Here is a 26,727-nt window from a genome sequence, read left to right as displayed (position 1 = left end):
TGACACCAACTCACTGACATAGAAGGTGAGATACTTCTCTTTACACGGGACTGGTCAGTCCTAGAAAGGAAGTCCTGAATCCATACTGGATCATGGTTTGAAAACTCCTGTACACACAGTTAGTCAAGGACCGCATGCTTCCCGGCACCCACCCCCTGCACATTAGTTCTGGATCATTCTGCCCATCCCTCTACAGCCCTCCCCTCAGGCTGCCATCAGTCATTCTGGGCCGTCAGAGAAGATACTCATGTGCTATGCCAGGGTCTAAACCTCTGTGAAACAGAGATCATTCAAAATAATCCCTCTTCCCCTTTTTCTCCTGGCCCATTCTTTTTTAAACGTTTCTTTGCTTATTTATTTATTTAGAGACCGAGTGCGAGCGGGGGAGGGACAGAGACTGGGAGACACAGAATCAGAAGCAGGCTCCAAACTGTCGGCACAGAACCAGACAGGGGGCTCGAACCCACAAACCACGAGACCATGATCTGAGCTGAAGTCGGACACTTAACCGACTAAGCTACCCAGGCGCCTCCTCAAGTTTTTCTTTTCCCTAAGCTAAGTGGTTCTCAAAACTTAATATGTGATATTACATGTGGAAAATTGTTGGGTGAAGCAAGTGTTCTGTGTCTTCTGGGGGCGGCTACTCAACTGTATGCATTGGTAACTACTAAACAAAAAGGGTGAATTTTACATGTAAATTATACCTTAATAAAAGATTTCTTAAGAATCACCTAGGGAACTTAGTTCTGAATGTGGAGACCTGAGAAGGGTCCAAGGAACCAACATTTTAACAGGCATCCCTGTCTCTTCTTACACAGGCAGCTCAGTGGTCACATCTGGAAAAAACACGGCAGGTACAGCAAGGTCCACCCGGCAAAGATCCGCAACGCTGCCTGCCCCACCAGCAGCTGCCGCCCACTCCTCCGGGAAAGGAGTCAAGGGTGCAGGCCCGGATCTGTTCTCCACTCTGCCTCAACCTCTGAAAGTCTTCACGCCCGTGGGTGATAGGCTTCCAATCTGGGGTAACTAAAGGAGAGAAACCCAAAAAATATTGTACTTTAAGATTCACAGAAGTCTTAGAAATAGTTTTAAACTCCACACAGCAAAGATTTTTAACTTTGAGGAGGGAGGACACCTTTTCCAGGTATTAGTCTCTGTTCTGATGGCCAATCTGCCAAAGAATCCACTTTCAAAACTAACAGGGTGCCTTCACTGCTCCAACAGCTTGGAACGGCTCACAAGTTTATTACCAAATATGGCTGGCTGACCAGTTTACACTCTGCTGCTGAGGGTGCGCTCTTTGCGTGACCTACCAGCCAGCCTTCTGTGTCCGGGCCCAGGGTGGGGTGAACACAGGGCACTTTTGCAATAAATGCTACCCTCTCCTAACCCCCTCCCACACTTCCTTCCCAAAAGGCACGTTAGCCATACCAAGACCAGTGTGGGTCTGCAGGGAACATCCCTCTCAGAAGGCCCCCCTTTTGGAGAAAAGGCCCTGAGAACTACAGGGAGTGAGACAGGCTGTGTTCCCAGTTTCTGTGCTTAGACTCCAGACCCCCCCACTCCTCCTACACAAGGCCACATTCCCTTCCCAGATTTAGGATGCCAGTAATATGCCAATCCGCGTAGCCACAGTAATCAAGAGTTGTGTAACTCAGCTATGAACAAGGGCATGTTTTGAGCTCAAGTCACCTGCTTGGAAGTTTTTCTGCTCATCCATTCCCACTGAGATCAGTTTACAGGTGAATGTACTAGGAGAGATTTTCATATCAGGTTTTCTGTACAAACCAGTAAGCCATCAGGTACTATTTTACACAAAGAATGGGGTAAAATCCTCAATAAGACATTTACTGGCAGCTGAGTTCTCAAGTTTGGGAAAAGATGCACAGACCACAAATGAATCTTCTAAACTGTATTTGGAACTCACAAAACATTTGGAACTGACAAATCTTCCTAGAGACAAGGCCCCGAGCACAGAAGTCTGTCCCCACCATAAAAGTTTTACATTAACTGTACAGAACAAAATTAGCAATGAGTGATCTTTGGCACTAGAATGGTAATTCCTTAGCTGTTCATACAACATCCAAACCACACATGACATTAGATTGCTGGTTAACAGTTGAAAATTATATTTCAATTATCTTAAAAAGCTAGAAGTCCTAGCTAAGTTTTTCAGTATCAATATGCTAACTGTATCTAATACTTAGTGCCTGAGGTAGAGACTTCTGTAAGAGCTTTATTAGAGAAAACACAATTGGAAAGTACAATAAAGAAAAATTTCCAATCTTGGAAGCAAATAGCCAATGTCTTTGCTGGTTCAACAAGCCAACCTTGAAATGTAAAACACTTACTCCTTTTATTTCTGTAGGGACTTTGCATGGGAGTAAGACTTTCTTTTGTTTGGACTCCTGGATTTTAGAATACTATGGATTGTCTCTTTAAAAAAAATTTTTTTTATTATTGAGAGAGAGAGAGAGAGAGAGAGAGAGAGAGAGAGAGAGAGAGAGAGAGACAGAGTATGAGCAGGGGAGGGGCAGAGAGGGAGATGCAAAATTAGAAACAGGCTCCAGACTCTGAGCTGTCAGCACAGAGCCCGACCTGGGGCTCGAACTCAGAGACTGTGAGATCATGACTTGAGCCGAAGTCAGAGACTCAACTGACTGAGGCACCCAGGCACCCCTGGATTGCCTCTTTCTAAAAAGTATGACTACTAAGGTGGAATGTGCATGAACCAAACTCACTTAACGTTATTATTAAAAACAACACAACTGCATTAGGGGCAACAAATAAAATCTTTTAATCTCTCCATGATATGTGGCCAGAATGTAACTTTTATTTCCAAACTCTACACTGTAGAGGCGCTGGGGCTTTCTTATTTTCAGGTAGTAAGGCTCTTCATGAGATTACATGATTTTATACAGATACAATTAACCTAATACCTGGAATCTTCCGATCAAAGTGACCCACAACTGTGTATCTTTGACTTTCAGGACCCTTTCAGTCAAGAAAGACCCTTCCTTTATAAAAAGGCATTTCTTAAAGTAGGTTCAAGTATAACATACTTGCCTTTACTGCAAGCTAGCTGGCCAAAAATTTATCATAAACTGTAGATGTTAGAGGTATACGGTCTCCTAAATGAGACAGAAGGAATAAAGCATGGACATTTATAAGCTGAAAGGGTAAAGCATCAGTATGACTAACGGGAATGACATTTAAGTCCATTCTTGGTATAAACTGCTTAAAGCCAAGTGTTTTAAGCCATCACAGACTCCTGTGATCAAGAGCACTGGAGGATGGTTTACTACTGCCATTGTGTAGTTTTGTCAACTATTTTTGTCTTGAAGACCCAAGTTCAGACACATGACCAATAAATAGTTGGTCTTTGAATACCTTTTACCATAGGTTCTAACTACTTCATAACACTTCCAAGAAGTAGCTCCTGAAACTTGGAAAAGTCAGATGAACTGCTTAATTTTACACCATTAAGAAATGACAGAGTTACGGTACCGAATGAGGACTTTTTCTTCTAAGACATAGGTGTCCTTGTAAAAGACAGATATGTGGGAGTTGTCAGGGCTGTGAAAACCATTTTAGATCACAAAGTTCATTTTTATCAAAAGTAGTTTTTGCAGATTAGTCAAGGAAAATCCCCAGAAAAACGGGCTTCAAATGAGATAACATATTTGTGGCTTTCAATGAGCAAATATAGAAACAGGAAAAACTAAGTCATAAGGCAAAGATGAAGCCACAAAGTGAACATTAAGACTTCTTTAGGAGAAAATGTTATCTAATTCTCCCTTCAAATTTGAATTAAGAAAAAAGCCTGTTTTATAAATCTCTCCTGGTAATACATTTTAACACAAATGACCAAAAAACACATCGGAATAGATCCAATAGTATATTAAGAAATATAAACATATTGACCATATCCTGGTTCTAGTAGATGGAAGGACTAAGCACTCAACTATTTAGAGAAGCAAATGTCATAGGACAGACATGACTTTATGGCAATTCCAAGGAATACAATTTTGATAGGGGAAAAAAAAAACAACCTGCGGACAGGCTTTTTATACTAATACCTGTAAGTTCCAGAATAACCAGAATGATCTTTTTATAGATTCGATGTAAACCCAATTCATGGGTTAAGCTAGACACTGATAGGGCCATTTTCCTAATGGAGGTCCATGACATGCCATTATGGGGAAATGGCTTTGGCAAACTCCCATGGTTCAAAGGCTGAAGAAATGTACCAAGAAAGCAGTGAGAGTTGGGAACTCTATGTCATAGCTAAAACTTTGGTGAGAGAGTAGACTCGCACATGTGAAGTGACTTAGAATATTTTTCTATATACTTTAAGATATTGGAAGAATTATCCAGACACAAAATAACATTTTCATCGGAACAAGCCAAGAGGAAACACCGAGGGCACTGTTTGTAGGAACTAAGTAGACGCTTCTGGCATCACACGTCTTTGCCTGGCATTTCTGCTTGACTCCTGTCCTCTCTGTCACTCTCGAGCCCCCAGCCTTTCCTCTGGTGAAGCCACTGTCTCCTTCAGGCTCTGTGTAGATGTGCATTGAGTGTGTATGTATCTTCTGTCCTTTAGTTAAGAAATTTCCTTGAATCTCTAGTGACACCAGAGGGGACTGAGAGATCTTCATCTTAAATAAGCTTAGGTGTTTAAAAGCTTGCTTGTTTTCTAATAAGCACTTGAATTTCTTTATAAAACACTTGGTATGAAGGAAACTGCACGAGTCTGCTAATGATCCAGGACATGTCAGGTCTATTGTTTTCTGAAATTCCCCTTCAGTCTCTCCTGAGTTTACTTTCTGATTAAGGTGTTTAGAGATTATAAGGAGCTTCTCTAGGCTAAAATTTATAGATTAAGAAAAAAAAAAAGGGCAAAAAAAATTAATGCATGGCTAGAAGCTGAAATTTTCTGAGTAGAACAAAGAAAGAAATGAAAAAGAAATGCCCAAAGGGTGCTGTTCCAGGATTCTCCTAAATAATAAAGAATGGACATTTTAAAATTAAGACCTAAAAAAATAATACTTTTGCAATTTCAAAGTCAGAGGTGGCTTGCTTTCTATTAGAAAACAGTGAGACACTCAAACCGAAAAGCTCCATGGGAAACAAAGGCCCCTTCCTTTACATCCTTACCAAGCTCTTGCTTACAAGCTCATAAACTGTAAGACAAACGATGTGAATGGGCTGGGAGAGCAAAGCTCTCCCACAGAATACAGGACTGAAAATATCAATAAAATACTGCAAATTGTAAGTGTTATGTGAACATCAATGCTTGTCATTAACAAATAGATATGCCTTGAGGGAATAAATTCTGAAATTCTCTTTAGGTCTATTTACAGATAGAATCCCCATTCTGACTGGTCTTCTATACAGAAAGAAATCTACATTGGCAGAAGTACAGAAATTATAAAAGTTACGCAGCAAATTACAAAAAAATAAGGAATTTGGATTTAGGCCTTCTGCCACAGGCAATACAAATGGCTCTGAGTATTTTTAGCCGAGAAGAGAATTTTTTTTATTTCTAATGTTAACATCCAAAGAAAATATCCACCATTGGTTTCTTAAGAAACCAGAAAGGCAGGTTTCTGGATAGAGATTTAAGGCAAATCAAATAGGTCCACAACTAAACATTGTAGTAGGGCTCATTTTCCAGGCATGGCTTTGCAATAGAGGAATCTTAGTAACACACCTCTGGTCAGGGTCTCCACGCTGCTACCAGACTGAGGACACTTTTGTGTATCAGCCTTTTGGGAGAACTTAAATTATGTACACACCTTCGAGGCATATGCTGGCAATGCTTGATAATTAAACGAATCCTGCAGTTAATCATTTATATCCTTTGAAAATACAAACAGGTTTTCAAAGATTGGATATAGGTGTGGGTAGGTGAATGAGATTCAAAGATTTCTTAAGTAAAGGAGAAAAGATCTCAGCCTCCTTCTACTGTGGACTTTCTTTCCAAGATTGAAAATTGATGCTTCCTCCTCCGGCTCCTGACATATCTGAAATCTTCCCTGCAACACGAGAGGCACTTTTATTAGGTGTAGCATCTATTAAAACTTTAAACCCAGGGTGGAATTTGCTGAACAAAGTAATAACACTGGCCTAATAGGCATTACCTTAAGGATTTTTTTTCCTTTAATATAAAAGTGTAACTACAGCGGTCCAATATACAAATACAAAAAAAAGTACTCATACTAAAAAAATGTACCATAATACTGTACATACAAAAACTTTTCAACAAGAATGATTTAAATATATCTGTTTTTTTCCAGATCTGGAAGACACAAATGTAAAGTTCTGTAACAGTATTATTGCTGAAATATATGCCCACGAACATGGTGTTTCCCCTTTTCTCCCTCCTTGTCCCAGCCCCGCTTTCAGAGTCCCCTGAGCGTGGATCATGAGCCAACAGCATCCCTGAAGATAACCAGAGCCAAATGTTTACTCCACGGAGGCCATTATTCAGTGAGCTGCTGCTTACCACGGACTATGGAAGAGCACAAGTTTTAATCCCAGCCAAGATTAAATCCAGACGGAGGTCTTTCCATCCCCTGATTTGCTACTAGCACTGCTCTTGTTGGACCCAGCTTTGGACCCCACTTTGGCTTTTTTTTCCCGGGGACCATGAGGGTTGTTTTGGTGACTGTAGGCCTGGATTGCTAGATCCAAGCGCTCCTGAGCCATTTTGATCTCCCGCTGCAGAGTCTCCAGGTCAGCTGGGAGGTTCTCCTCATGGCTGCCGTACTGTTGTTCCTGGGCGATGTTGGCCTTGTTTTGCTTGTAGGCAATCTTAGCGTTGGACAGTTCGGTGTACTGGATTTGATCTGGTTTGACGGCAATGTTATAGCCAGGGGGAGCAGATGGTGTATTCCAAGTGAAGGGATAATTATAAGCACCCGGATCTTCCAGTTCCCTCCTTTTACTGTTTAGTGAGTCTCGAATTGTCCCAAACCCTAAATGAAGCATCTCCCAAATGTTAAGCAATAGGCAAAGGCCTGTAACACCATACATTATCAGAAGGAAGATGGTCTTTTCAGTGGGTCTCGAAATAAAGCAGTCTATCTTATGAGGGCAAGGAAGTCTGCTGCACACATAAAATGGGTGGACTTGGAAGCCATACAGAAAATACTGCCCTATCAGAAAACCCACCTCAAACACGGTCCTTGCCAGCAACTGCAGCACGTAGATTTTCATAAGCCCGTCCTCCCGAATCCGCCGGCGGCCATCGTGCTTGGGTTTAGGTTGGTTCTGCTCTTTATTTTCTTTTTCACTTTCCAATTCCATTTCTGGATACATCATGGGATCCTCCTCATGGTCCTCTTCTGTTTCTTCCAGAGCCCGGTGCTGTTTCCAACGCATTGCATAGGGTTTGCTCCGAGCTGTTTTCTTGTCTGCTTCGCCATGCTCCATCTTGGCAATCTTATGAATGGCGTAGCCCAGGTACATCACCGAGGGGGTTGCCACCAAAATGATCTGGAATACCCAGAAGCGCACATGGGAGAGGGGTGCAAAGGCGTCATAGCAGACATTCTCACAGCCTGGCTGCTCCGTGTTGCACACAAATTTGCTTTGCTCATCATAATAGATGGATTCTCCTCCTACAGCTGTAAGGACAATCCGGAAGACAATCAACACAGTGAGCCAGATCTTCCCCACGAATGTGGAATGGTTGTGGATCTCCTCTAGCAGGCGAGTCAGGAAGCTCCAACTCATGGTGATGGAATTGGTTTGCCCTGATAAAAATGGAAAAATGAAAAATGTCAAAGGAAAATCAACAAATACAAAAATCTGAACAACTTAATTTTTTTTTTTTTTAATTTTTTTTTTTTTTTTTTTTTCAACATGTATTTATTTTTGGGACAGAGAGAGACAGAGCATGAACGGGGGAGGGGCAGAGAGAGAGGGAGACACAGAATCGGAAACAGGCTCCAGGCTCTGAGCCATCAGCCCAGAGCCTGACGCGGGGCTCGAACTCACGGACTGCGAGATCGTGACCTGGCTGAAGTCGGACGCCCAACCGACTGCGCCACCCAGGCGCCCCAATGAACAACTTAATTTTTTGATGGTATCTCTAGGAACTACTTTTTTGAATACTTGAAATCTAACTTCAAGGCTCATGCCAGAGTGCTAATTAGAATAAAGAGCATCTCACTCTCTACTACCCCCAGGAAGGACAATTCACCTCAGTCTACGAGCACATCTTTGGACCTACAGAATCCTAGAAGTCTGGTTAGCTTTCATGTCTTCCCTAGTTCCAAAGGTAAAATTGTAGCTAACATCTGAGATGTGTTTCTCAGACCCAGCATACTAGATTCTTTATGCATACTATTATTTCATAAACTTCTCTGTGAGATATAAATAAGGAAATAGTGAGAGGTGTAGCTATTCTTTCCAGTCATGGTAAGACTCTCACCGAGAACATAATGGGGACACTTGGGTTGGACCCCTTTGTGAAGAGATACCTTATTAGGAAATTTAAATTTTGGACCTGGTGACAAAGTATTAAAAAGAATTAAGGAGATGATACAGCTGCAATAACTGGCAATGATCAAGAACTAAAACAAAAGACAGAAAGGAACTAGGAAGACTAGGAACTGGCTAGACTGCACAGGATAGCAGATTCCAGGATTCTGTGTACTGCTGTATTTGGTTTATGGTAGATTTACGTTTGCAAACTGTGGTGTGAGGACATTAAATCCAATCCATAGGCAAATCCATTCAAAACAGCATTTTGAAGGGCAGTTTTATTCTGAGATTCTTAGATCTATACGCCCAGCATCTGGGTAACAATCATCTAAATGAGATGATGTATATACAATTCCTAACGCAACCGCTGACACAAAGCACACTTCTCTCTCCTTCTTCTCTTCTTCCCACTCCCAGTTTACTTTTGTAGATTATAGGTGACCATCAGCATCCAAGAAGTTTAAATATACTTTACCTGTTACTCAGAACTTCTGTTATCCAGAATTTTCTTAGAGAAATGATGTTTTGCTTATAACTTTTCCAGATTCCCTCTACAAGGAAAAAAGACAAGTGAAGGTCACAAGCTTCCTCCTACAGAAAATAATCATTAAAATGCCATTTTCAGGAAGAAACAAGTTTTCTATGGAGCAGAGGAATTCATCAGCATGAGGAAGAAACATGCTTGAGTTTGAATACCTCCGTATATTCCTCCCAATACATGTGATAGGAGAAACTATGTTTAAAGTGACCCAAAGATTAAGTTATTGTAGTCTAAGAAAATACGACGACAGGATAGAGTGCCTGGGTGGCTCAGTTGGTTAAGCGTCCGACTTCGGCTCAGGTCATGATCTCGTGGTTTGTGAGTTTGAGCCCCACATCAGGCTTTGTGCACAGAGCCTGGAGCCTGCTTCAGATTCTGTGTCTCCCCCTCTCTCTGCCCCTCCCATGCTCATGCTCTTTCTCTCTCTCAATAATAAACTAACACTAAAGACATTTTTTTTTTTTTAAGAAAGAAAAGAAAACACGACAGGAAGATGAGTCATTCATGAAAATCTGAAGCAGATCAACTCTGGCACCTATAGGGAAAAGCCAAAGCAGAAAAATCTCAACAAATTTAAGCTGGGTCACTAAAGGCCTTGCGAAAATCTTCACCCTGGATGCTCTATTCCCGTTCTATTCCCTGGAGCAGCTAATACCTCTCACTGGGATTTGAATGGCCAACAATGAGCAAGCTGTTTAGTTAAAACACCCAACAGCTGGCTCTCAGTCACTGGGACACTTGAATACACTGGAGGTGATTTACAGCTTCACACAAAGAAACTGCTCACGGAAAGAAAACACCTGCATCTGTACTGTGATTTTAAAAAAATAATAACACCGGGGTGCCTGGCTGACTCAGTGGAGCATGTGACTCTTGATCTCGGGGTTTTGGGTTCAAGCCCTACACTGGGTGTAGAGATTACTTTAAAATAAAATCTTGCGGGGAGCGCCTGAGTGGCTCAGTCGGTTAAGTGTGTGACTTCGGCTCAGGTCACGATCTCACAGTTCATGAGTTGAAGCCCCACTGGGGCTCTCTGTGCTGAAAGTGTGCAGCCTGCTTAGGATTCTGTCTCTCCCTCTCTCTGTGCCTCCCCCTCTCATACATACTCTCTCAAAATAAAACCAGGACAAATTAGTGTGTGTGTGTGTGTGTGTGTGTGTGTGTGTGTGTGTGTGTGTTAAAGTTTATTTGGGAGAGAGAGAGAAAGCACAAGTGGGGAAGGAGCAGAGACAGGTAGAAAGAGAATCCCAAGCAGGCTCTGCACTGCCAGCGTAATGCCTGATGTGTGACTGCAATTCACGAACCATGAGATCATGACCTGAGCCGAACTCAGACGCTTATTAACCAACTGAACCACTCAGGAGCCCCCACATTATTACTTCTTATCAAGTTCTGCCAACTTTGAATAGTCATGGCCAGGAGTCATCCATAAAGTGCCAACTTTGTTCATTTGCTATCATTTAATTTAATAAATTTAAAACAATCTCTAAGTGTTATGTGTTCGTAGTAATTTAATAAGAAAAACTGGTGGTGATGGGGGTAAGATATTGGGAAAAAACCTGGAAAATTTTCCAAAACATCAATGAAAAACTAAGAAAAGGGGTGCCTGGGTGGCTCAGTCGGTTGAGTGTCTGACTCTTGGTTTCAGCTCAGGTCATGATCTCATGGTTTGTGGGTCTGAGTCCCAAGTAGGTCTCTGTGCTAACAGTGCAGAGCCTGCTTGGGATTCTCTCTCTCCCTCTCATTCCGCCCCTTTTCTGCACTATCAAAATAAATAAACTTAAAAAAAAAAAAGACAGATAGTACAGGCACCTACAGAACATGGAAGTATCAAGATTACATGCAGAATCTGACCACCCAAGCATTTTACCACTACTCTCACTGAATACACAAGTTATAAAACCACAAGAGTAATATGCAATCTTTAAATGGTGACATAGTCAAGTTTCTAACACAACTCCTGTAATGATTCACACCCCCAAGTTCAGACTCAGATTTTTCCAAACACCACATTTAAAGCATTTTCCCTAAAGCCTGAAGTTCGATTTACTCCAATTAGTCAAAATCACAGTGTAACTGTTAGTTAGAAAACTCCTCCCCTACACCTCTCTCCATACCAAAGACAAGTATCTTTTTAGCAATTAATGTGATGAAAGAGTTCTCAACGGTTCAGCATCTCATATAATAATCTACCTTTTCTGGGGGGAGGAGGAATTAGTCCTATGTCCTTCACAGCTTATAAAGCAGCAATTTATACACATATAGAAGTAGGCACTGTACACTGGTTAAGATATAGTCTAGACTTAGAAAATGTTGAACCCTAAGAACCTGGCTTCCCAAGGGCAATCACAAATGCCACAGCACCCTGTACCCATACCTTCAGTATATGTGATGTGTTTAGTAACTTAACTCCAGCATCTCATAAAATGGGTAATGGGAAATTTTCTTTCTTTAAAAATGTTCCACTACAGTTCCCTTTCTTCTGAACCATTTTTTGCTCTGCTATCAGAAACCTAAAATTCAGGACATAATCTTCTCTGACTTCCCTTTTTCAGCAAACAGACATGAATACAGAATGGAGAGTGAGTGTGTGTAATTACTCTGTGAATGGCTCTCATGGAAACATAAAAATCATTTCCATACTTCATCTTTTTTTTTTTTTTTTTTTTCAACATTTTTAATTTATTTTTGGGACAGAGAGAGACAGAGCATGAACGGGGGAGGGGCAGAGAGAGAGGGAGACACAGAATCGGAAACAGGCTCCAGGCTCCGAGCCATCAGCCCAGAGCCTGACGCGGGGCTCAAACTCACGGACCGCGAGATCGTGACCTGGCTGAAGTCGGACGCTTAACCGACTGCGCCACCCAGGCGCCCCAACCATACTTCATCTTTTAAAGCAAGTGCCATGGGAGCACAGGATGAGTGGAGCACGAGTGGAGCACATGGGAGCACAAGAGGAGGGGGATGGCAAGCTGTTAAATGTTTTTTCTAAGAAAGCCCAATTGATTTACATGTACATATGTACTTACTATCCTCCTGAAAAAATATATTCTTCATGCTTTGGTTGAATTTATCTATAGACAAATTCTAGGAAGCAGTATTATTAGGTCACAGGAAATGTAAATCTGCATGGCTCTTGCTTTGCACTGTCATCCAACTTGAAAAAAAATTTTTTTTTTTAAATATCCATTTTTGAGAGACAGAGAGATCATGAACAGGGGAGGGGCAGAGAGAGAGGGAGACAGAGAACCCCAGGCAGGGCTCAAACCCACGAACCGTGAGATCATGACCTGACCTGAGCCAAAGTCAGACGCTTAAGCGACTGAACCTGCCAGGCGCCACTGTGCGTTTTTCTTAAAGATTTTTTAAGTAATCTCTTTCCCAACATGAGGCTCAAACTTACAACCCCAAGATCAGGAGTCGCACAGTCTACCAGCCAAGCGCCCCTCAATTTATGTTTTTTTATATATTTTTTTAATGTTTATTTATTTTTGAGACAGAGAGAGACAAAGCATGAACGGGGGAGGGTCAGAGAGAGAGGGAGACACAGAATCTGAAGCAGGCTCCAGGCTCTGAACCATCAGCCCAGAGCCCGATGCGGGGCTCGAACTCACGGACCGCGAGATCGTGACCTGAGCTGAAGTCGGATGCTTAACCAACTGAGCCACCCAGGCACCCCCAATTTATGTTTTTAATATACCAAGACATACTTCCCCCATATCCTTCCCCACTTCATGGACTATTTCTAGCCTTTTGCCCATGTATTTGTAGAATATATTCTTTTTTTATTAAAAAAATTTTTTTAATGTTTATTTTTGACAGAGAAAGAGAGAGGGAGACACAGAATCCAAAGCAGGCTTCCAGGCTCCAAGCTGTCAGCACACAGCCCAACGCAGGGCTTGAACTAAGGAGCCGTGAGATCATGACCTGAGCTGAAGTCGAATGCTTAACTGAGCCACCCAGGCACCCCATGCAGAATATATTTTAATATAGTATAGACATTAATCATTTGGCATTTAACATAACACTTCACTTTATTGTCTTCCTTTAATTTTTATTTTTTTTAAACGTTCATTTATTTTGAGAGAGAAGGAGAATGTGAGCAGGGAAGAGGCAGAGAGGGAGGTGGGGAGAGAATTCCAAGCAGGCTCTTGGCTGTTAGCACGGAGCCTGATGTGGGGCTCTATCTCACAAATTGTTGAGATCATGACCTGAGCCAAGATCAAGAGTCTGAAGCTTAACTGACTGAGCCACCTAGGTGTCCCTCAAATTTTGTTTCTATATAGTCACATCAGTCAATTTCTTGAATAAATTCAAAGGTGGAAAAACTATTCCTTCTAGGATGACTTGTTAAGTAAAGAATACTACAATTCATGGTAGCCCATAATTCAAAAGGATTCACACAAACAAAATAACACACACTGAAAAAAAATGTTTGCTTATATAACATTTATTGGACACAAACCAAATGTGTTATTTTTAGCCCGTTTTCCAAATAACTAAGGTTACAAATCTACCTTGTCTTGTACTAGAAAACAGAATTTTAAAAATTAGTTGGCATAAACATGGTAATAAATTACATAATTCCCTCCCAAATTCTTTGTATTTAAAGTTTTCTACAGTTATACCCTAACAGGATCCAAAGTTTACCACATTTTTCTGTAGAACAGAACTCATAGGATTTTTGAAGATTAAATACAAAGCATATTATTTGGATTATCCCAGGAGGTAGATCACATGATTAGATCTCTTCTCAAGATGAAGAAATGAGATCTAGAAAGGTTACGAAATTGCCTAAGATCATACAGTTATTAAAGTAGTTGGGGCGCCGGGGTGGCTCAATCCATGGGATCCGAATAAATTCACAAAGATCGGGGCACCTGGGTGGCTCAGTCAGTTAAGTGTCTTGTCCGACTTTGGCTCAGGTCATGATCTCACGGTTTTTGAGTTCGAGCTCTGTGTTGGGCTCTCTGCTGACAGCTCAGAGCCTGGAGCCTGCTTCAGATTCTCTTTCTCTCTTTCTCTCTCTCTCGCTCTCTCTGCCCCTCCCCTGCTCGTGCTCTGTCTTTCTCTCAAAAATAAACATTAAAACAACTTTTTTAATAAAAAAATTCACAAAGATCAAAAGGGGAAATTTCAGAGTTTAAGATCTTATGTGCAGAATGAACTCAAAGTCAAACAAAAAGAACTCAGGTTTCTTGGCAGTTGGGAAGGAAGAATAAAACTAGAAAAGTGGTATCTCCAACAGAAATGGTTTAATTACTTATTTAATAAGTTTATAAGTTTAATTACTTACTCGGGCATTGAGAATAGGGACAAGAGAAGTTGGTATAAACTCCATTCAGTAGACACCGGGTCTGATGTGCCAGTGTCCTGTACAAGGGGAGACAGTCAAATGGTGGACATACGCGGAGCTAAGAGCTGTGCCAGACCTCAAGGCAACCACCATCACTCCCAACGCTGCTGCAACTTTTGGGTTTGTCACTGCATCAGACTGGGAGCCCCTAGATGTTTTGTCTTTCACCTCTGCTTCCCTAGCTTCTAGCAATAACTGGCACATTTTAAGTGTTAAATAAATGTTTGACAAACATGAATAAATGCATTCCTATGGGACCTGCTTTATACTTATTACAATCTCTCCACTTTTTTCTCCTAGAAAACAAATTCCCACTGCATCAGCCTGTCCATAAAAAGAATAAGCAGCCTCATGAGGCAATGAACGTTGCTTGGTTCACAGGACAGTTTAAGCAGAAAATGGGCTGTTGTATGGAGTGAGGTGTCAGGTAAAACACTGGACTAGAAATTAGTAATTTTCACTTCAAAGTTTTTGTTTTTAATCTCTGTCCAACACCTTTCAGAAAACCATTTGCTTTCTCCCTAGTTGTCTCCCGACAAGAACATCCAGCTCTTGATTTCGGCTCAGGTAATGATCTCAGGGTTGTGGGATAGAGCTTGGAGCCCGCTTGAGATTCTTATTCTCTCTCTCTCTCTCTGCCCCCTCCCTTGCTTACATGTGCTGTATTAAAAACAAAAAAAATTTTTTTAACAATTATTTTTTTTTTTTCAACGGTTTTTATTTATTTTTGGGACAGAGAGAGACAGAGCATGAACGGGGAAGGGGCAGAGAGAGAGGGAGACACACAGAATTGGAAACAGGCTCCAGGCTCCGAGCCATCAGCCCAGAGCCTGACGCGGGGCTCGAACTCACAGACCGCGAGATCGTGACCTGGCTGAAGTCGGACGCTTAACCGACTGCGCCACCCAGGCGCCCCAAAAAAAATTTTTTTAAAGATAACTGGCTGTTTAAAGTAAAAATGGCAACAACTAATTATTGTAGGAGTGATCTTTCTTTCTTAAAAAAAATTATTTTTAAGTCATCTCCACACCCAATGTGGGGCTTGAACTCACAACCCCGAGATCAAAAGTCCCATACTCCATCAACTGCACCAGCCAGGAGCCCCTGGAATTTATATTTATTATCACACTTCTTTTACATAGAAGTAAAAGTAGTAAAACAATAGAAGTAAAAACAATATCACAAAAAGCAGAGAGAAAGGAAATGGAAATATACTGTTGTAAGGTTATCATATAATGCAAGAAGTGATTTAATATTGAAAGTAGACTGTAATAACTTAAAGATGGCTGTAGTAAACCCAAAATCAACTATTAAAATAACAAAACAATGTTACAGCTAATAAACCAATGAAGGACATACTATGCAATCATAAAAATAAATGAGACAAAGAGAATAAATAGGAGGATGGTGGATTTAAACCCTATGACATCAACAATCACATTAAATGTAAACAGGCTAAATATTCAATTAAAAGGCAGAAATTGGGGCACCTGGATGGCTCAGTTGGTTAAGTGCCTGACTTTGGTTCAGGTCATGATCTCGCAGTTCATGAGTTCGAGCCTTGCATTGGGCTCTGTGCTGACAGCTCAGAGCCTGGAGCCTCCTTCAAATTCTGTGTCTCCCTCTCTCTCTGGCCTTCCCACGCTCATGCTCTGTTTCTCTTTCTCTCTCAAAAATGAATAAACATTTAAATAAATAAATAAATAAATAAATGAATGGCAGAAATTGTCAGACTAAATAAACAAGATCTAACTATATGCTGCCTACACAGAAATCCACTTTAGGTATAAAGCCACAAAGAGATTAAATGCAAAACTATGGATAAAGATGTAACATGTTAACAGTAATCAAAAGAAAGGAGGAGGGGCACCTGGGTGGCTCAGTCCGTTGAGCATTTGACTTCAGCTCAGGTCATGATCTCACAGCTCGTGAGTTCAAGCCCCGTGTCGGGCTCTGTGCTGACAGCTCAGAGCCTGGAGCCTGCTTCAGATTCTGTGTCTCCCTTTCTCTCTGCTCCTAACCCACTCACATTCTTTGTCTCTCTCAAAAATAAATAGGAAGGAAGGAAGGAAGGAAGGAAGGAAGGAAGGAAGGAAGGAAGGAAGGAAGGAGGAAAAGAAAGGAGGAAAGAAAGAAAGAAAGAAAGAAAGAAAGAAAGAAAGAAAGAAAGAAAGAAAGAAAGAAAGAAAGAAAGGAAAGGAAGGAGTAAATGACATGCCTGAGTGTCTTTTTTTTTTTTTTTTTTTTTAACATTTATTTATTTTTGAGACAGAGAGAGACAGAGCATGAACGGGGGAGGGTCAGAGAGAGAGGGAGACACAGAATCCGAAACAAGCTCCAGGCTCTGAGCGGTCAGCACAGAGCCCGATGCGGGGCTCGAACTCACGGACCGTGAGATCATGACCCGAGCCGAAGTCGGACGCTCAACCGACTGAGCCACCCAGGCGCCCCATGCCTGAGTGTCTTTTAATTTCAGCTCAGGTCATGATCTCAAGATTTGTGGGATTGAGCCCCACGTCGCGCTCTGTGCTGACAGGCAAAGCCTTCTTAGGATTCTCTCTGTCTCTCTGCCCTTCCCCTGCTTGCTCACTTTCTCTCTCAAAATAAATGAACATGTTTTTTTAAAAAAAAGAGGAGGGGCCCCTGGGTGGCTCAGGTCATGATCTCACGGTTCAGGAAATTGAGCCCCACATTGGGCTCTGTGCTAGCAGTGTGGAGCCTGCTTGGGATTCTCTCTCTCTACCCCTCCCCCATCTATTCTTTATATAAATAAATAAACTTTATTTAAAAATTTAATTAAGAAGGAGAAGTAACTATATATTACCAGAAAAAGTTTATTTCAGAGCAATGAATAGCCTTAAATAAAGGTCCTTTTACAATGATAAAGGGGTCAATTCATCAATACAACATAAAAATTCACATGTTTATACACATATTAACAGAGCCTCAAGAGAGGAAGCAAAAACTGATAGAATTAAGAACAATTGACAAATCCACAATTAATAGTTGGAGATTTCAACACCGCTCACTCAGTAACTCACAGAATAAACAGTAAGCATATAAAAAACAAATACTACTTACTATCAACCACTAAACCACAAAACCACTGACATTTAGAGTACGCTCCACCCAACAGCAAAATAACTCAATTTTTTCAAGGACACAGAGAACTCGTACTGAGATAGACCGTATCCTAGGCCATTATCAAAGTTGCAATACATTTGAAATTATTCAAATCATACAAAGTATGTGCTCTGATCACAATAGAATTAAATTGGATAATCACTCAAATTGACTATCTTCCCCTATTCTCTCTCTTATCATCGAAAAATCTCCATATGAATGACCCAAAAGAACTGTTTTCCTATTCTCCTCCACCCTCAAAATTACACCTCCTTACATTTCCAAGACCAATTACTAACACTTTTTTTCAGAAAGTTTTATTTTCCCTATAAAACAAACAACAAGAGGTGCCTCGGTGGTTCGGTGGGTGGTTCGGTGGGTTAAGCGCCCGACTCTTGATTTCAGCTCAGGTCATGATCTCATGGTTTGTGAGATCAAGCCCCGTGTCAGGTGCTGCACTGACAGCTCAGACCCTGCATGGGATTCTCTCTCTGCCCCTCACCCACTCATGCCCTCTCAAAAATAAACAAACTTGGGGCACTCACGTGGCTCAGTTGGTTAAACGTTCGACTTCAGCTCAGGTCATGAACTCACGGTTTGTGAGTTAGAGCCCAGAATATGGCTCTCTGCTCTCAGCGCACTGAGCCTGCTTCAGATCCTGTCTCCCTCTCTCTCTCTGCCCCTCCCTCGCTTGCATAAAATACAACCACGCTTTCTCTCTCTCAAAAATAAACATTAAAATAAATAAATAAACTTAAAAAAAAAAAGAACAAGACACAATTTAGGATTACTGAACACACATGTGCTAGGAAGCATACAAAGTGCTCATTTATTTTAATCCTCATAAAATCTTATCTTTTAGATAAGAATCAGGTTCATGAAAACTGAGTAATGTAGACAAAGCCAGCTACTGGCACAGGTTGGTTCAAACAGGCTAGTTTAACTCCAAAGTCTTTTATTTTTGCTATGCAGTATTTTCTTAACTCCAATATCCAATAAGGCATTGATTTATAAATTACTTCACAATGCTCTCAAATACAGCATGCCCATCTGAATCTGCATATGTAAAATACCTTAAGAATTGAAAACTACCTAAATGGCTAATAACTGATGATGAGTGGTGAATAAACTATGGTAACATCTATGTGATGGAACAGTACACATATCAATAAGCCTAGATACCACCAAGCTACCAAAACTACTTGCCAATGATAACTTCTACAGTGCCAAATTCAATGGTCAATTCTTATTCAACCTTTTAAGCTATATGTATTTTTAAAATGTTTAATTTGTTTCTGTTAAATTTCTTTTTTTTTTTTAAATTTTTTTTTTCAACGCTTTTTATTTATTTTTGGGACAGAGAGAGACAGAACATGAACGGGGGAGGGGCAGAGAGAGAGGGAGACACAGAATCAGAAACAGGCTCCAGGCTCCGAGCCATCAGCCCAGAGCCTGACGCGGGGCTCGAACTCACGGGCCGCGAGATCGTGACCTGGCTGAAGTCGGACGCTTAACCGACTGCGCCACCCAGGCGCCCCTGTTTCTGTTAAATTTCTAAGAATAGGGGCGCCTGTGTGGCTCAGTCGGTTAAGCATCCGACTTCAGCTCAGGTCACGATCGCACAGCTCGTGGGTTCGAGCCCCGCGTCGGGCTCTGTGCTGACAGCTTGGAGCCTGGAGCCTGCTTCCGATTCTGTGTCTCCTTCTCTATTCCTCCCCTGCTCACGCTCTCTCTCTCAAAAATAAATAAAGATTAAAAAAAATTAAATTTCTAAAAATATTTTAGAGAGAGAGCATGTGAGCAATCGGGGGAGGGACACAGAGGGAGGGAGACAGAGGATCCAAAGCGGGCTCTGTGCTGACAGCAGAGAGCCTGATTCAAGGCTCAAACTCAAGAACCGTGAGATCATGACCTGAGCCGAAATCAAGAGTCAGATGCTTAACCGTCTGAGCCACCCAGGCACTCCTAAGCTGTATTTGATATACCTGATTACTCCTTCCTCTCCAATATACTTTTTTTTTTTCCACTTGGCTTCCCTGATACCATACTCTTCTGGCTCTTATTTTTCAGTTCCTATTTCAGTGTCACTTCTCCTTTTCTAAACTTCTAAATACATGTCCTGATTTTTATCCTATCTTGTTACCCTATCTTTTTCAGTGTTCTTTGCAGGTTCCTCCAGCCAGAATTCAACTTGTAAATGATGTCCCATTTGCTTCAACATTTCCCTGAACTTTAGGCCTGAAATTCAACTGCTACTCTACATCTCCTGGATGTCTTAATAGGCCCCACATTTATCATACCACAATCCTCCCATCCTCCGAAGACCTACTCCATTTTCAGTTTTCCAAATCTAAGTAAATGGCTCCACTATTCATGTGGTTCCTCTGGTCAAAAACCTTCAAGTCAGCCTCACTCCTAGCCAAACCATTGGCAAATCCTTCCAACCACTCCTTACCACCTCCACTACTACCACTCTGATTCAAGCCACCTTCATTTTTTTTTTTTTAATGTTTTTATTTATTTTTGAGACAGAGAGAGACAGAGCGTGAGCAGGGGAGGAGCAGAGAGAGAGGGTGACACAGAATCCAGAGCAGGCTTCAGGCTCTGAGCTGTCAGCACAGAGCCCGACACGGGGCTCGAACTCACAGACTGTGAGATCATGACCTGAGCCCAAGTCGACGTTCAACCAACTGAGCCACCCAGGCACCCCAAGCCACCTTCATTTCTAACCAGGACTACTGTAAAAGCAAAATCTTCTAACTGGTTTCCTAGTTTATGCTCTTATCCCTCTCAAATCTATTCTCCAAAAAGTAACCCCAGTAAAGCTCTTAAAAAGTAAGGCAGATCATGTCCCTCTCCTGCTCAAAACTCTATTGGAATAAAATCAAAAATCTTTACCACAGTCTACAACATGCCCATATGACCATAGTTCACTTCCTGGTCTCATCTTCTTCCATCCTCCCTCTTGCTCATTCTGACTCAGAAATACCTGTATCCTCACTGTTCCTCAGACTGCACCAAATATGCCATGCTTTCTCTCTCTCTGCCTGTCCCCCCTCTCTAAAAATAATATATATTCTTAAAAAAAGAAAAAGAAAGAGTGGGGGCACCTAGGTGGGTCAGTCAGTTAAGCATCAGACTATTGATCTTGGCTCAGTTCATGATCCCACAGTTCGTAAGATAAGTCCCAAGTCGGGCTCTGCGCCGACAGTGCAGAAATAAATAAACAAAATATATAAACAATTTTTAAAAAGGTGGCTCAGTCGGTTAAACGTCTGACTCTTGATTTTGGCTCAGGTCATCACGATCTTAGGACTCATGGGTTCGAGCTGGCAACTGGTTCTGCTCTGACAGGGTGGAGCCTGCTTGGGATTCTCTTTCTCCTTCTCTCAAAATAAGTAAACATCAAAAAAAGAAAAAGACAAGACAAGACAAATATGCCATGCTTTTGTCCCAAGACTTCTGCACTTGCACTTGCTATTTTCACTGCTTGGAACGCTGTTTTCATCAATACTGGCAGGACTTTCTCATTCAAGTCTGCTCAAAAGTCACTTCCTTAATGAAATGTCCCCCCTGGGGTGCCTGGCTAACTCAGTTACTAGGCATGCCAGCCAGGTACCCCCTTGGTAACTCTTTCCTAGGTAGAGAGACCTAATCTCTCTACTATATAAAGAGTTCCAAGAACAAAAACAAAAACAACAAAAACCTACCCCCCAAAACACCCAACAATCCAAAAGGAGAGGGGCAAGGGACACAAGCAGACATTCCATGGCAACCACCCCCCCCCCCAACAAATTCCCCTTAAAATGTTACACAACATGGATGAACCTTGAAAAAAATAATGTCAGGAGTGCCTGGGTGGCTCGGTTGAGCATCCAACTTTGGCTCAGGTTATGATCTCATAGTTAATGGGTTCGAGCCTCACATCAGGCTCTGTGCTGACAGCTCAGAGCCTGAAGCTTGCTTTGGATTCTGTGTCTCCCTCTCTCTCTGCTCCTCCCTCATTCATGCTGTCTCTCAAAAATAAATAAAAGTTAAAAAAAAAAAAAGAAGAAGCCTCTTAGACTAGAATATGATGAAGGATGTTTGGGAAGTAGCCATAGAGAAGGCTGAACAGGGAAGTCAAAGACCAGTTTGCAAGAGAGTCTTAGCATACCATGGAACCTCAAATTAAAGCATGTAAGTAGTGATGAATAAAGGAACCTCACATGTGGTCCACAGACCACCTTCATCAGAATTACCCAGAGCGCGTGTTGAAAACGCTCATTCTCACATTCTATTTATCCAACTCCCACTCCCAGACCTACCGAATCAGAATCTAACCAAGCTTCCATGGTTGAACATGTAGGTTGTTTATAGTGGTCTGTTGTAATACTCAACTCGGTACACACACCCATTTCTAAAAGAATTGCTGGTGAACTGTTGTACATTGCAAAAGATATTTTTGCATGTTTACAAAAAAAGGTCAATTTCTTTGCCCTCTAGCTCTCCAAAAATTCTAAAGCTTTTGATTTGTATTACTAAATTACCCTTCCAAAAAGCCGGTACCTATTTATTTATATTTCCACTATCAGAGTATGAGAATCTGGTTCCCTCATTTCCTCACCAATGATTTCAATATATTTTTTAAGGAACAAAGTCTGGGTTAATAAGAGTTTAAATTATAAGAAGTTTTAGACTATCACAATCACTAGGGAAATTCAAACAAAAACCATGAGATACCACATCACACCCATCAAGATGGCTATTACCAAAAAAGAAAAGAAAAGAGAAGAACAAATGTCAACAAAGCCATGGAGAAACTGGACCCTTGTTGAGCACTGCTGGTGGGAATCTAAAATGGTGCAGTTGCTATAGAAAACAGTTCGGTTACAGTTTCCTCAAAATATTAAATATACAATTACCTTATGATCTAGCAATTCTCCTGGGTATATAGTGAAAGAAACAAAAGCAGAGATGCCAAGTGATTTTGTATACTCGTGTTCACTGTAGAATTATTCACAAGAGCCAAAAAAGGTAGAAGCAACCCAACTGTCCACTGACAGATGAATAAACAAAACATGACATTTTGTAATATACAATGGAATATTTTTCAGCCTCGAAAGGAAGGAAATTCTGACACATGGATGAACCTTGACAACATTTTGTTAAGTGAAAGAAGTCAGTCACAAAAGGCAAATGTTACATGATTGTACTTACATGAGGTACCTACAATAGTCAAATTCATAGAAACAGAAAATAAAATGGTGATTGCCAGGGGCTGAGAGGAACAGGGAACTAGTGTTTAATGGGTACAGTTTCTGCTGGGAAGATTCAAAAGTTCGGGAGATGGTCATACAACGATATAAATTTACTTAATGCCCCAAAACTATACACATTATATTTTTTAATCTTTTAATTTTTAATTCATTTTTTAAATATATTTTTAATGTTCATTTATTTTTGAGAGGGGGGAGAGCATGAATGGGGGAGGGGCAGACAGAGGGGGAGACAGGATCTGAAACAGGTTCTGTGCAGACAGCAGTGAGCCTGATGTGGGGCTCGAACTCATGAACCAGAGATCATGACCTGAGCTGAAGTCAGACGCTTAACCAACTGAGCCACCCAGGTGCCCCAAAGTTATACACTTTAGAAAACGGTTAAAATGATAAATTTTATGTTAATACCACAAAAGGATAAAAAAGTTTTAGACTAAAATTCATTCATGCAATTGGTACTTATCTATCATCAAGAAGCTTGCAATGTAGTAGTTTGTAGGATATTTACAAACACGTTTTAAAAACTACAGTTGTATTCAAGAGATATTTACTATACAGTTATATATGCTAAACAACAGAGAACTAGAAGAAGCAAACTAAAATCATCTGTTAACTTTCAACATATTTTATAGTGTAGTGACACTACAGGGAAATGCTTTACTTTTCAGTTTATCTGATTCATTTTTTCCATTGCAAGCTCTTTACTATAACGTTGGCCACAAAAACAGTTAATCCAAAAATACCACTTTCATATATATCTTTGGAATAGACTCATGTAAAAAAAGCTCCCAAGGGTTCCAAATCAACAACGAAAAAACCCAATAACTTGTCCCTTGTCAATTTTTAATCTAAACGAAACTATAATAAACAGGAAATTAAAAATTTTCAAGTAAGTAGTGCTAAATTCTAAATGTTTTACAAATGCAACAAAGTCCAAATGGGTCAGAGCCAAGTTTTAATCTCCCTCTAATTAAAAAACAAACAAAAAACACCCCAAGCCTATTACAAACCAGATTTTAAAATCTTAGTTTCTTTTAAAAATTAAAAACAGGGGGGGGCGCCTGGGTGGCTCAGTCGGTTGAGCGGCCGACTTCGGCTCAGGTCACGATCTCGTGGTCTGTGAGTTCGAGCCCCGCGTTGGGCTCTGTGCTGACAGCTCGGAGCCTGGAGCCTGTTTCCGATTCTTGTGTCTCCCTCTCTCTGACCCTCCCCTGTTCATGCTCTGTCTCTCTCTGTCTCAAAAATAAATAAACGTTAAAAAAAAATGAATAAATAAAAACAGGGGCGCCTGGGTGGCTCAGTTGGTTAACCATCCAACTTCGACTCAGGTCATGATCTCACAGTTCATGAGTTCGAGCCCGGCACTGGGCTCTGTGCTGACAGCTCAGTGTCTGGAGCCTGCTTCAGATTCTGTTGTCTCCCTCTCTCTCTGCCCCTCCCCCACTTGTACTCTGTCTCTCAAAAATAAATAAACATTAAAAAAAATTAAAATAAAAAGAAACCCAACTCATTTTCTCAGAGTTCCTCGAAACTGAGGGTCAGGCCTGTGATCTGTGTGTGCTCTGCTGGTGAGATGCACCATCAAGAGTAATTCCACGGACAGCAGGAAGGATCTGGCAAAGTCTGCTCTGGGGAGAGCAGGACTGAGCAAGGGAGAGCTACCAACTTTCAGGGGTCCCAGCTTCTGGGTCCTGGGCCCAGCCGCAGTGTGATCTAATGCCAGCAGTGGAGTCTCTTGGAGACTTGCCCCAGTGGGGTTGGTCTCTGGCCCTCTGGGCATATAGGGAGTCGGCCAGCTCTCTCAAATCCTTAATAAATTTAAAAAAATTTTTTTATTATTTATTGTTGAGAGAGAGAGAGAGAGAGAGAGAATATGAATGTGAGTGGGGGAGGGGCAGAGAAAGACAGAGGGAGACACAGAATCTGAAGGAGGCTCCAAGCTGTCTGCACAGAGCCCAACGTGGGGCTTGAACCCACGAACCGTGAGATCATGACCACTCACACTGTGTCTCTGACTCTCTCAAAAATAAACATTAAAAAAATGTGTCTTAATAAAAACAAATTCCAGGATGAACTAAAACTAATATTCTAGAATAGTGATTCCTAACCTTGAATTTTATGACAACAAGACAGTGCAAGCACTGAACTTGGAGGTAAGAGATTCTAACAGGCACTTCAGGAGTATTTCTCCCCGCCCCACCCCGTTGTTTTTTTTTCATTTGTGAAATAAGTGGAGAATATCAGATGATTTCTAAGATCTTGTCTATTAACATTTAATGAAAATAACCTCAGGCAGAATAAAATTCATAAAACAACCAACAAATTATGTGGCATTCAGAACTCTAAGGAGCAGGAAAGAAGTAACTGCAGTGAAATGAAACAATGACAAGATGTCAAATTTTCAAAAAGGCATTTCCCAAACAGTCATCCCCCCCCGAAAATTTATGGTTGAATAAAACTAAAAAAATGTAATATTGACTCACCATGATTCTAAAGTATTAACTATCTGGGCATCCCAGATCATGAGCTGAGCAATCCACTAAGAATCGTGCTAGTGACTCACACTCCTGAATGAGACTGCTTTATGTGCAGAGACAAGGCATCAATTAAAGGGTTTACAATGAAGTTTTGTTTAACTGGAATGCTTTAAGTGGAAGTTAATTCTGCATGAGCGATAATAGAGGTTTAATAACTAGCTAGTGACAATTTCTAAGCAAAAGCATCATGGCAGCTCACTAGCAAACAGTAATCTATGTATTACAAACATACAAACAACTTGTTTTCAAAAGAGGTCTTGGCTATGGACATTATTGGAGAAACACAAAATTTAATTTATTGTGAGTCAAATTATAAAACCTAGTGGAAAGTAGTTTGAAATCTCGGCTCTATTAACCAACAAGGAAACAAAGTACATCACTATGAGCTGAAGTGTCAATTTGTGCGGGCAAAAAGCCACTCTGTTTAAATGTAAGAACCTTCAGGAACCAGCTGGAGAAGTAAGGGGAACCTGGGATAATGCATTCATTCACATCCTAAGTGGTACTGTCTTCATGTAAAAAAGGACAATATTGGTACACTTGTCCAAAACAGCCTGAGTTTAGGTCAAATCAACTGTCTGAATAATCATCAGTCTAGGAGAATGAACATGTCTAAGACAAAAAATGTGTAACATTTCCAATATGACTGCATATAACTACATGTTGTCCAATATGACAACATAAAATTTGCAAAAAAAATACCATCATCCACTGATGGTGAGGGCAGTCTGATACAACCTTTCCGGAAGGCACTGTGGTTAATATTTATCAGGAACTTTAAAATGTTTATATCCTTTGATCAGTAATTCCACATCTAGTAATTTATCTTAAATAAGTGCCCAATATAAGATAAACTTTATACAATTTACGACATAACTTCATGATGAAATACTGCATAACTACTATAAATCCTGTTTTAGAAAAGAGACCACAAAATTCAAATGCATACAATTATTTAAAGACAAAAACTGGGGCGCCTGGGTGGCGCAGTCGGTTAAGCGTCCGACTTCAGCCAGGTCACGATCTCGCGGTCCGTGAGTTCGAGCCCCGCGTCAGGCTCTGGGCTGATGGCTCGGAGCCTGGAGCCTGTTTCCGATTCTGTGTCTCCCTCTCTCTCTGCCCCTCCCCCGTTCATGCTTTGTCTCTCTCTGTCCCAAAAATAAATGAAAAAACGTTGAAAAAAAAAAATTAAAAAAAAAAAAATAATAAAGACAAAAACTAAGACTAGTGGTTGCCTAGACCTGAAAGAGATGGTGGGGTGGGGTGGGGTGGGGGGAGGGAGTGACTGCTAGTAAGTATGAGGTTTCTTTTTGGAGGAATGAAAAGATTCTAAAATTAAATTGTGGTGATGGCTACACAACCCTGTGAATATAATAAAATTTTTGAATTGTACATTTCAAATAGGTAAACTGTATG

General features: G+C 41.0%; 1 protein-coding gene across 6 annotated transcripts in view; it reads right to left on the bottom strand.

Moving 5' to 3' along the window:
* Positions 1 to 2,496: 2,496 nt before the first annotated feature.
* GJC1 (gap junction protein gamma 1) overlaps positions 2,497 to 26,727 on the bottom strand; it is a 40,238-nt gene continuing 16,007 nt past the window's right edge. For 3 of the 6 annotated variants that reach the window (XM_058702729.1, XM_058702728.1, XM_058702732.1), the window contains exons 2-3: positions 8,972 to 9,047; positions 2,497 to 7,763 (exon numbers count right to left, since the gene is read on the bottom strand). In XM_058702729.1, coding sequence (XP_058558712.1) covers positions 6,553 to 7,743 — 1,191 coding nt within the window. In that variant the 5' untranslated portion in view covers positions 7,744 to 7,763; positions 8,972 to 9,047 and the 3' untranslated portion in view covers positions 2,497 to 6,552. Of the gene's footprint in view, positions 7,764 to 8,971; positions 9,048 to 14,333; positions 15,023 to 15,883; positions 16,439 to 26,727 lie in introns of those variants that run through there. The other 3 variants (XM_058702733.1, XM_058702730.1, XM_058702731.1) reach the window with 3 other exon arrangements.

The sequence above is a fragment of the Neofelis nebulosa genome, chromosome 16, assembly GCF_028018385.1.
Source record: "Neofelis nebulosa isolate mNeoNeb1 chromosome 16, mNeoNeb1.pri, whole genome shotgun sequence".
Lineage (NCBI taxonomy): Eukaryota > Metazoa > Chordata > Mammalia > Carnivora > Felidae > Neofelis > Neofelis nebulosa.
This window is presented reverse-complemented; position numbering and strand designations above follow the sequence as displayed.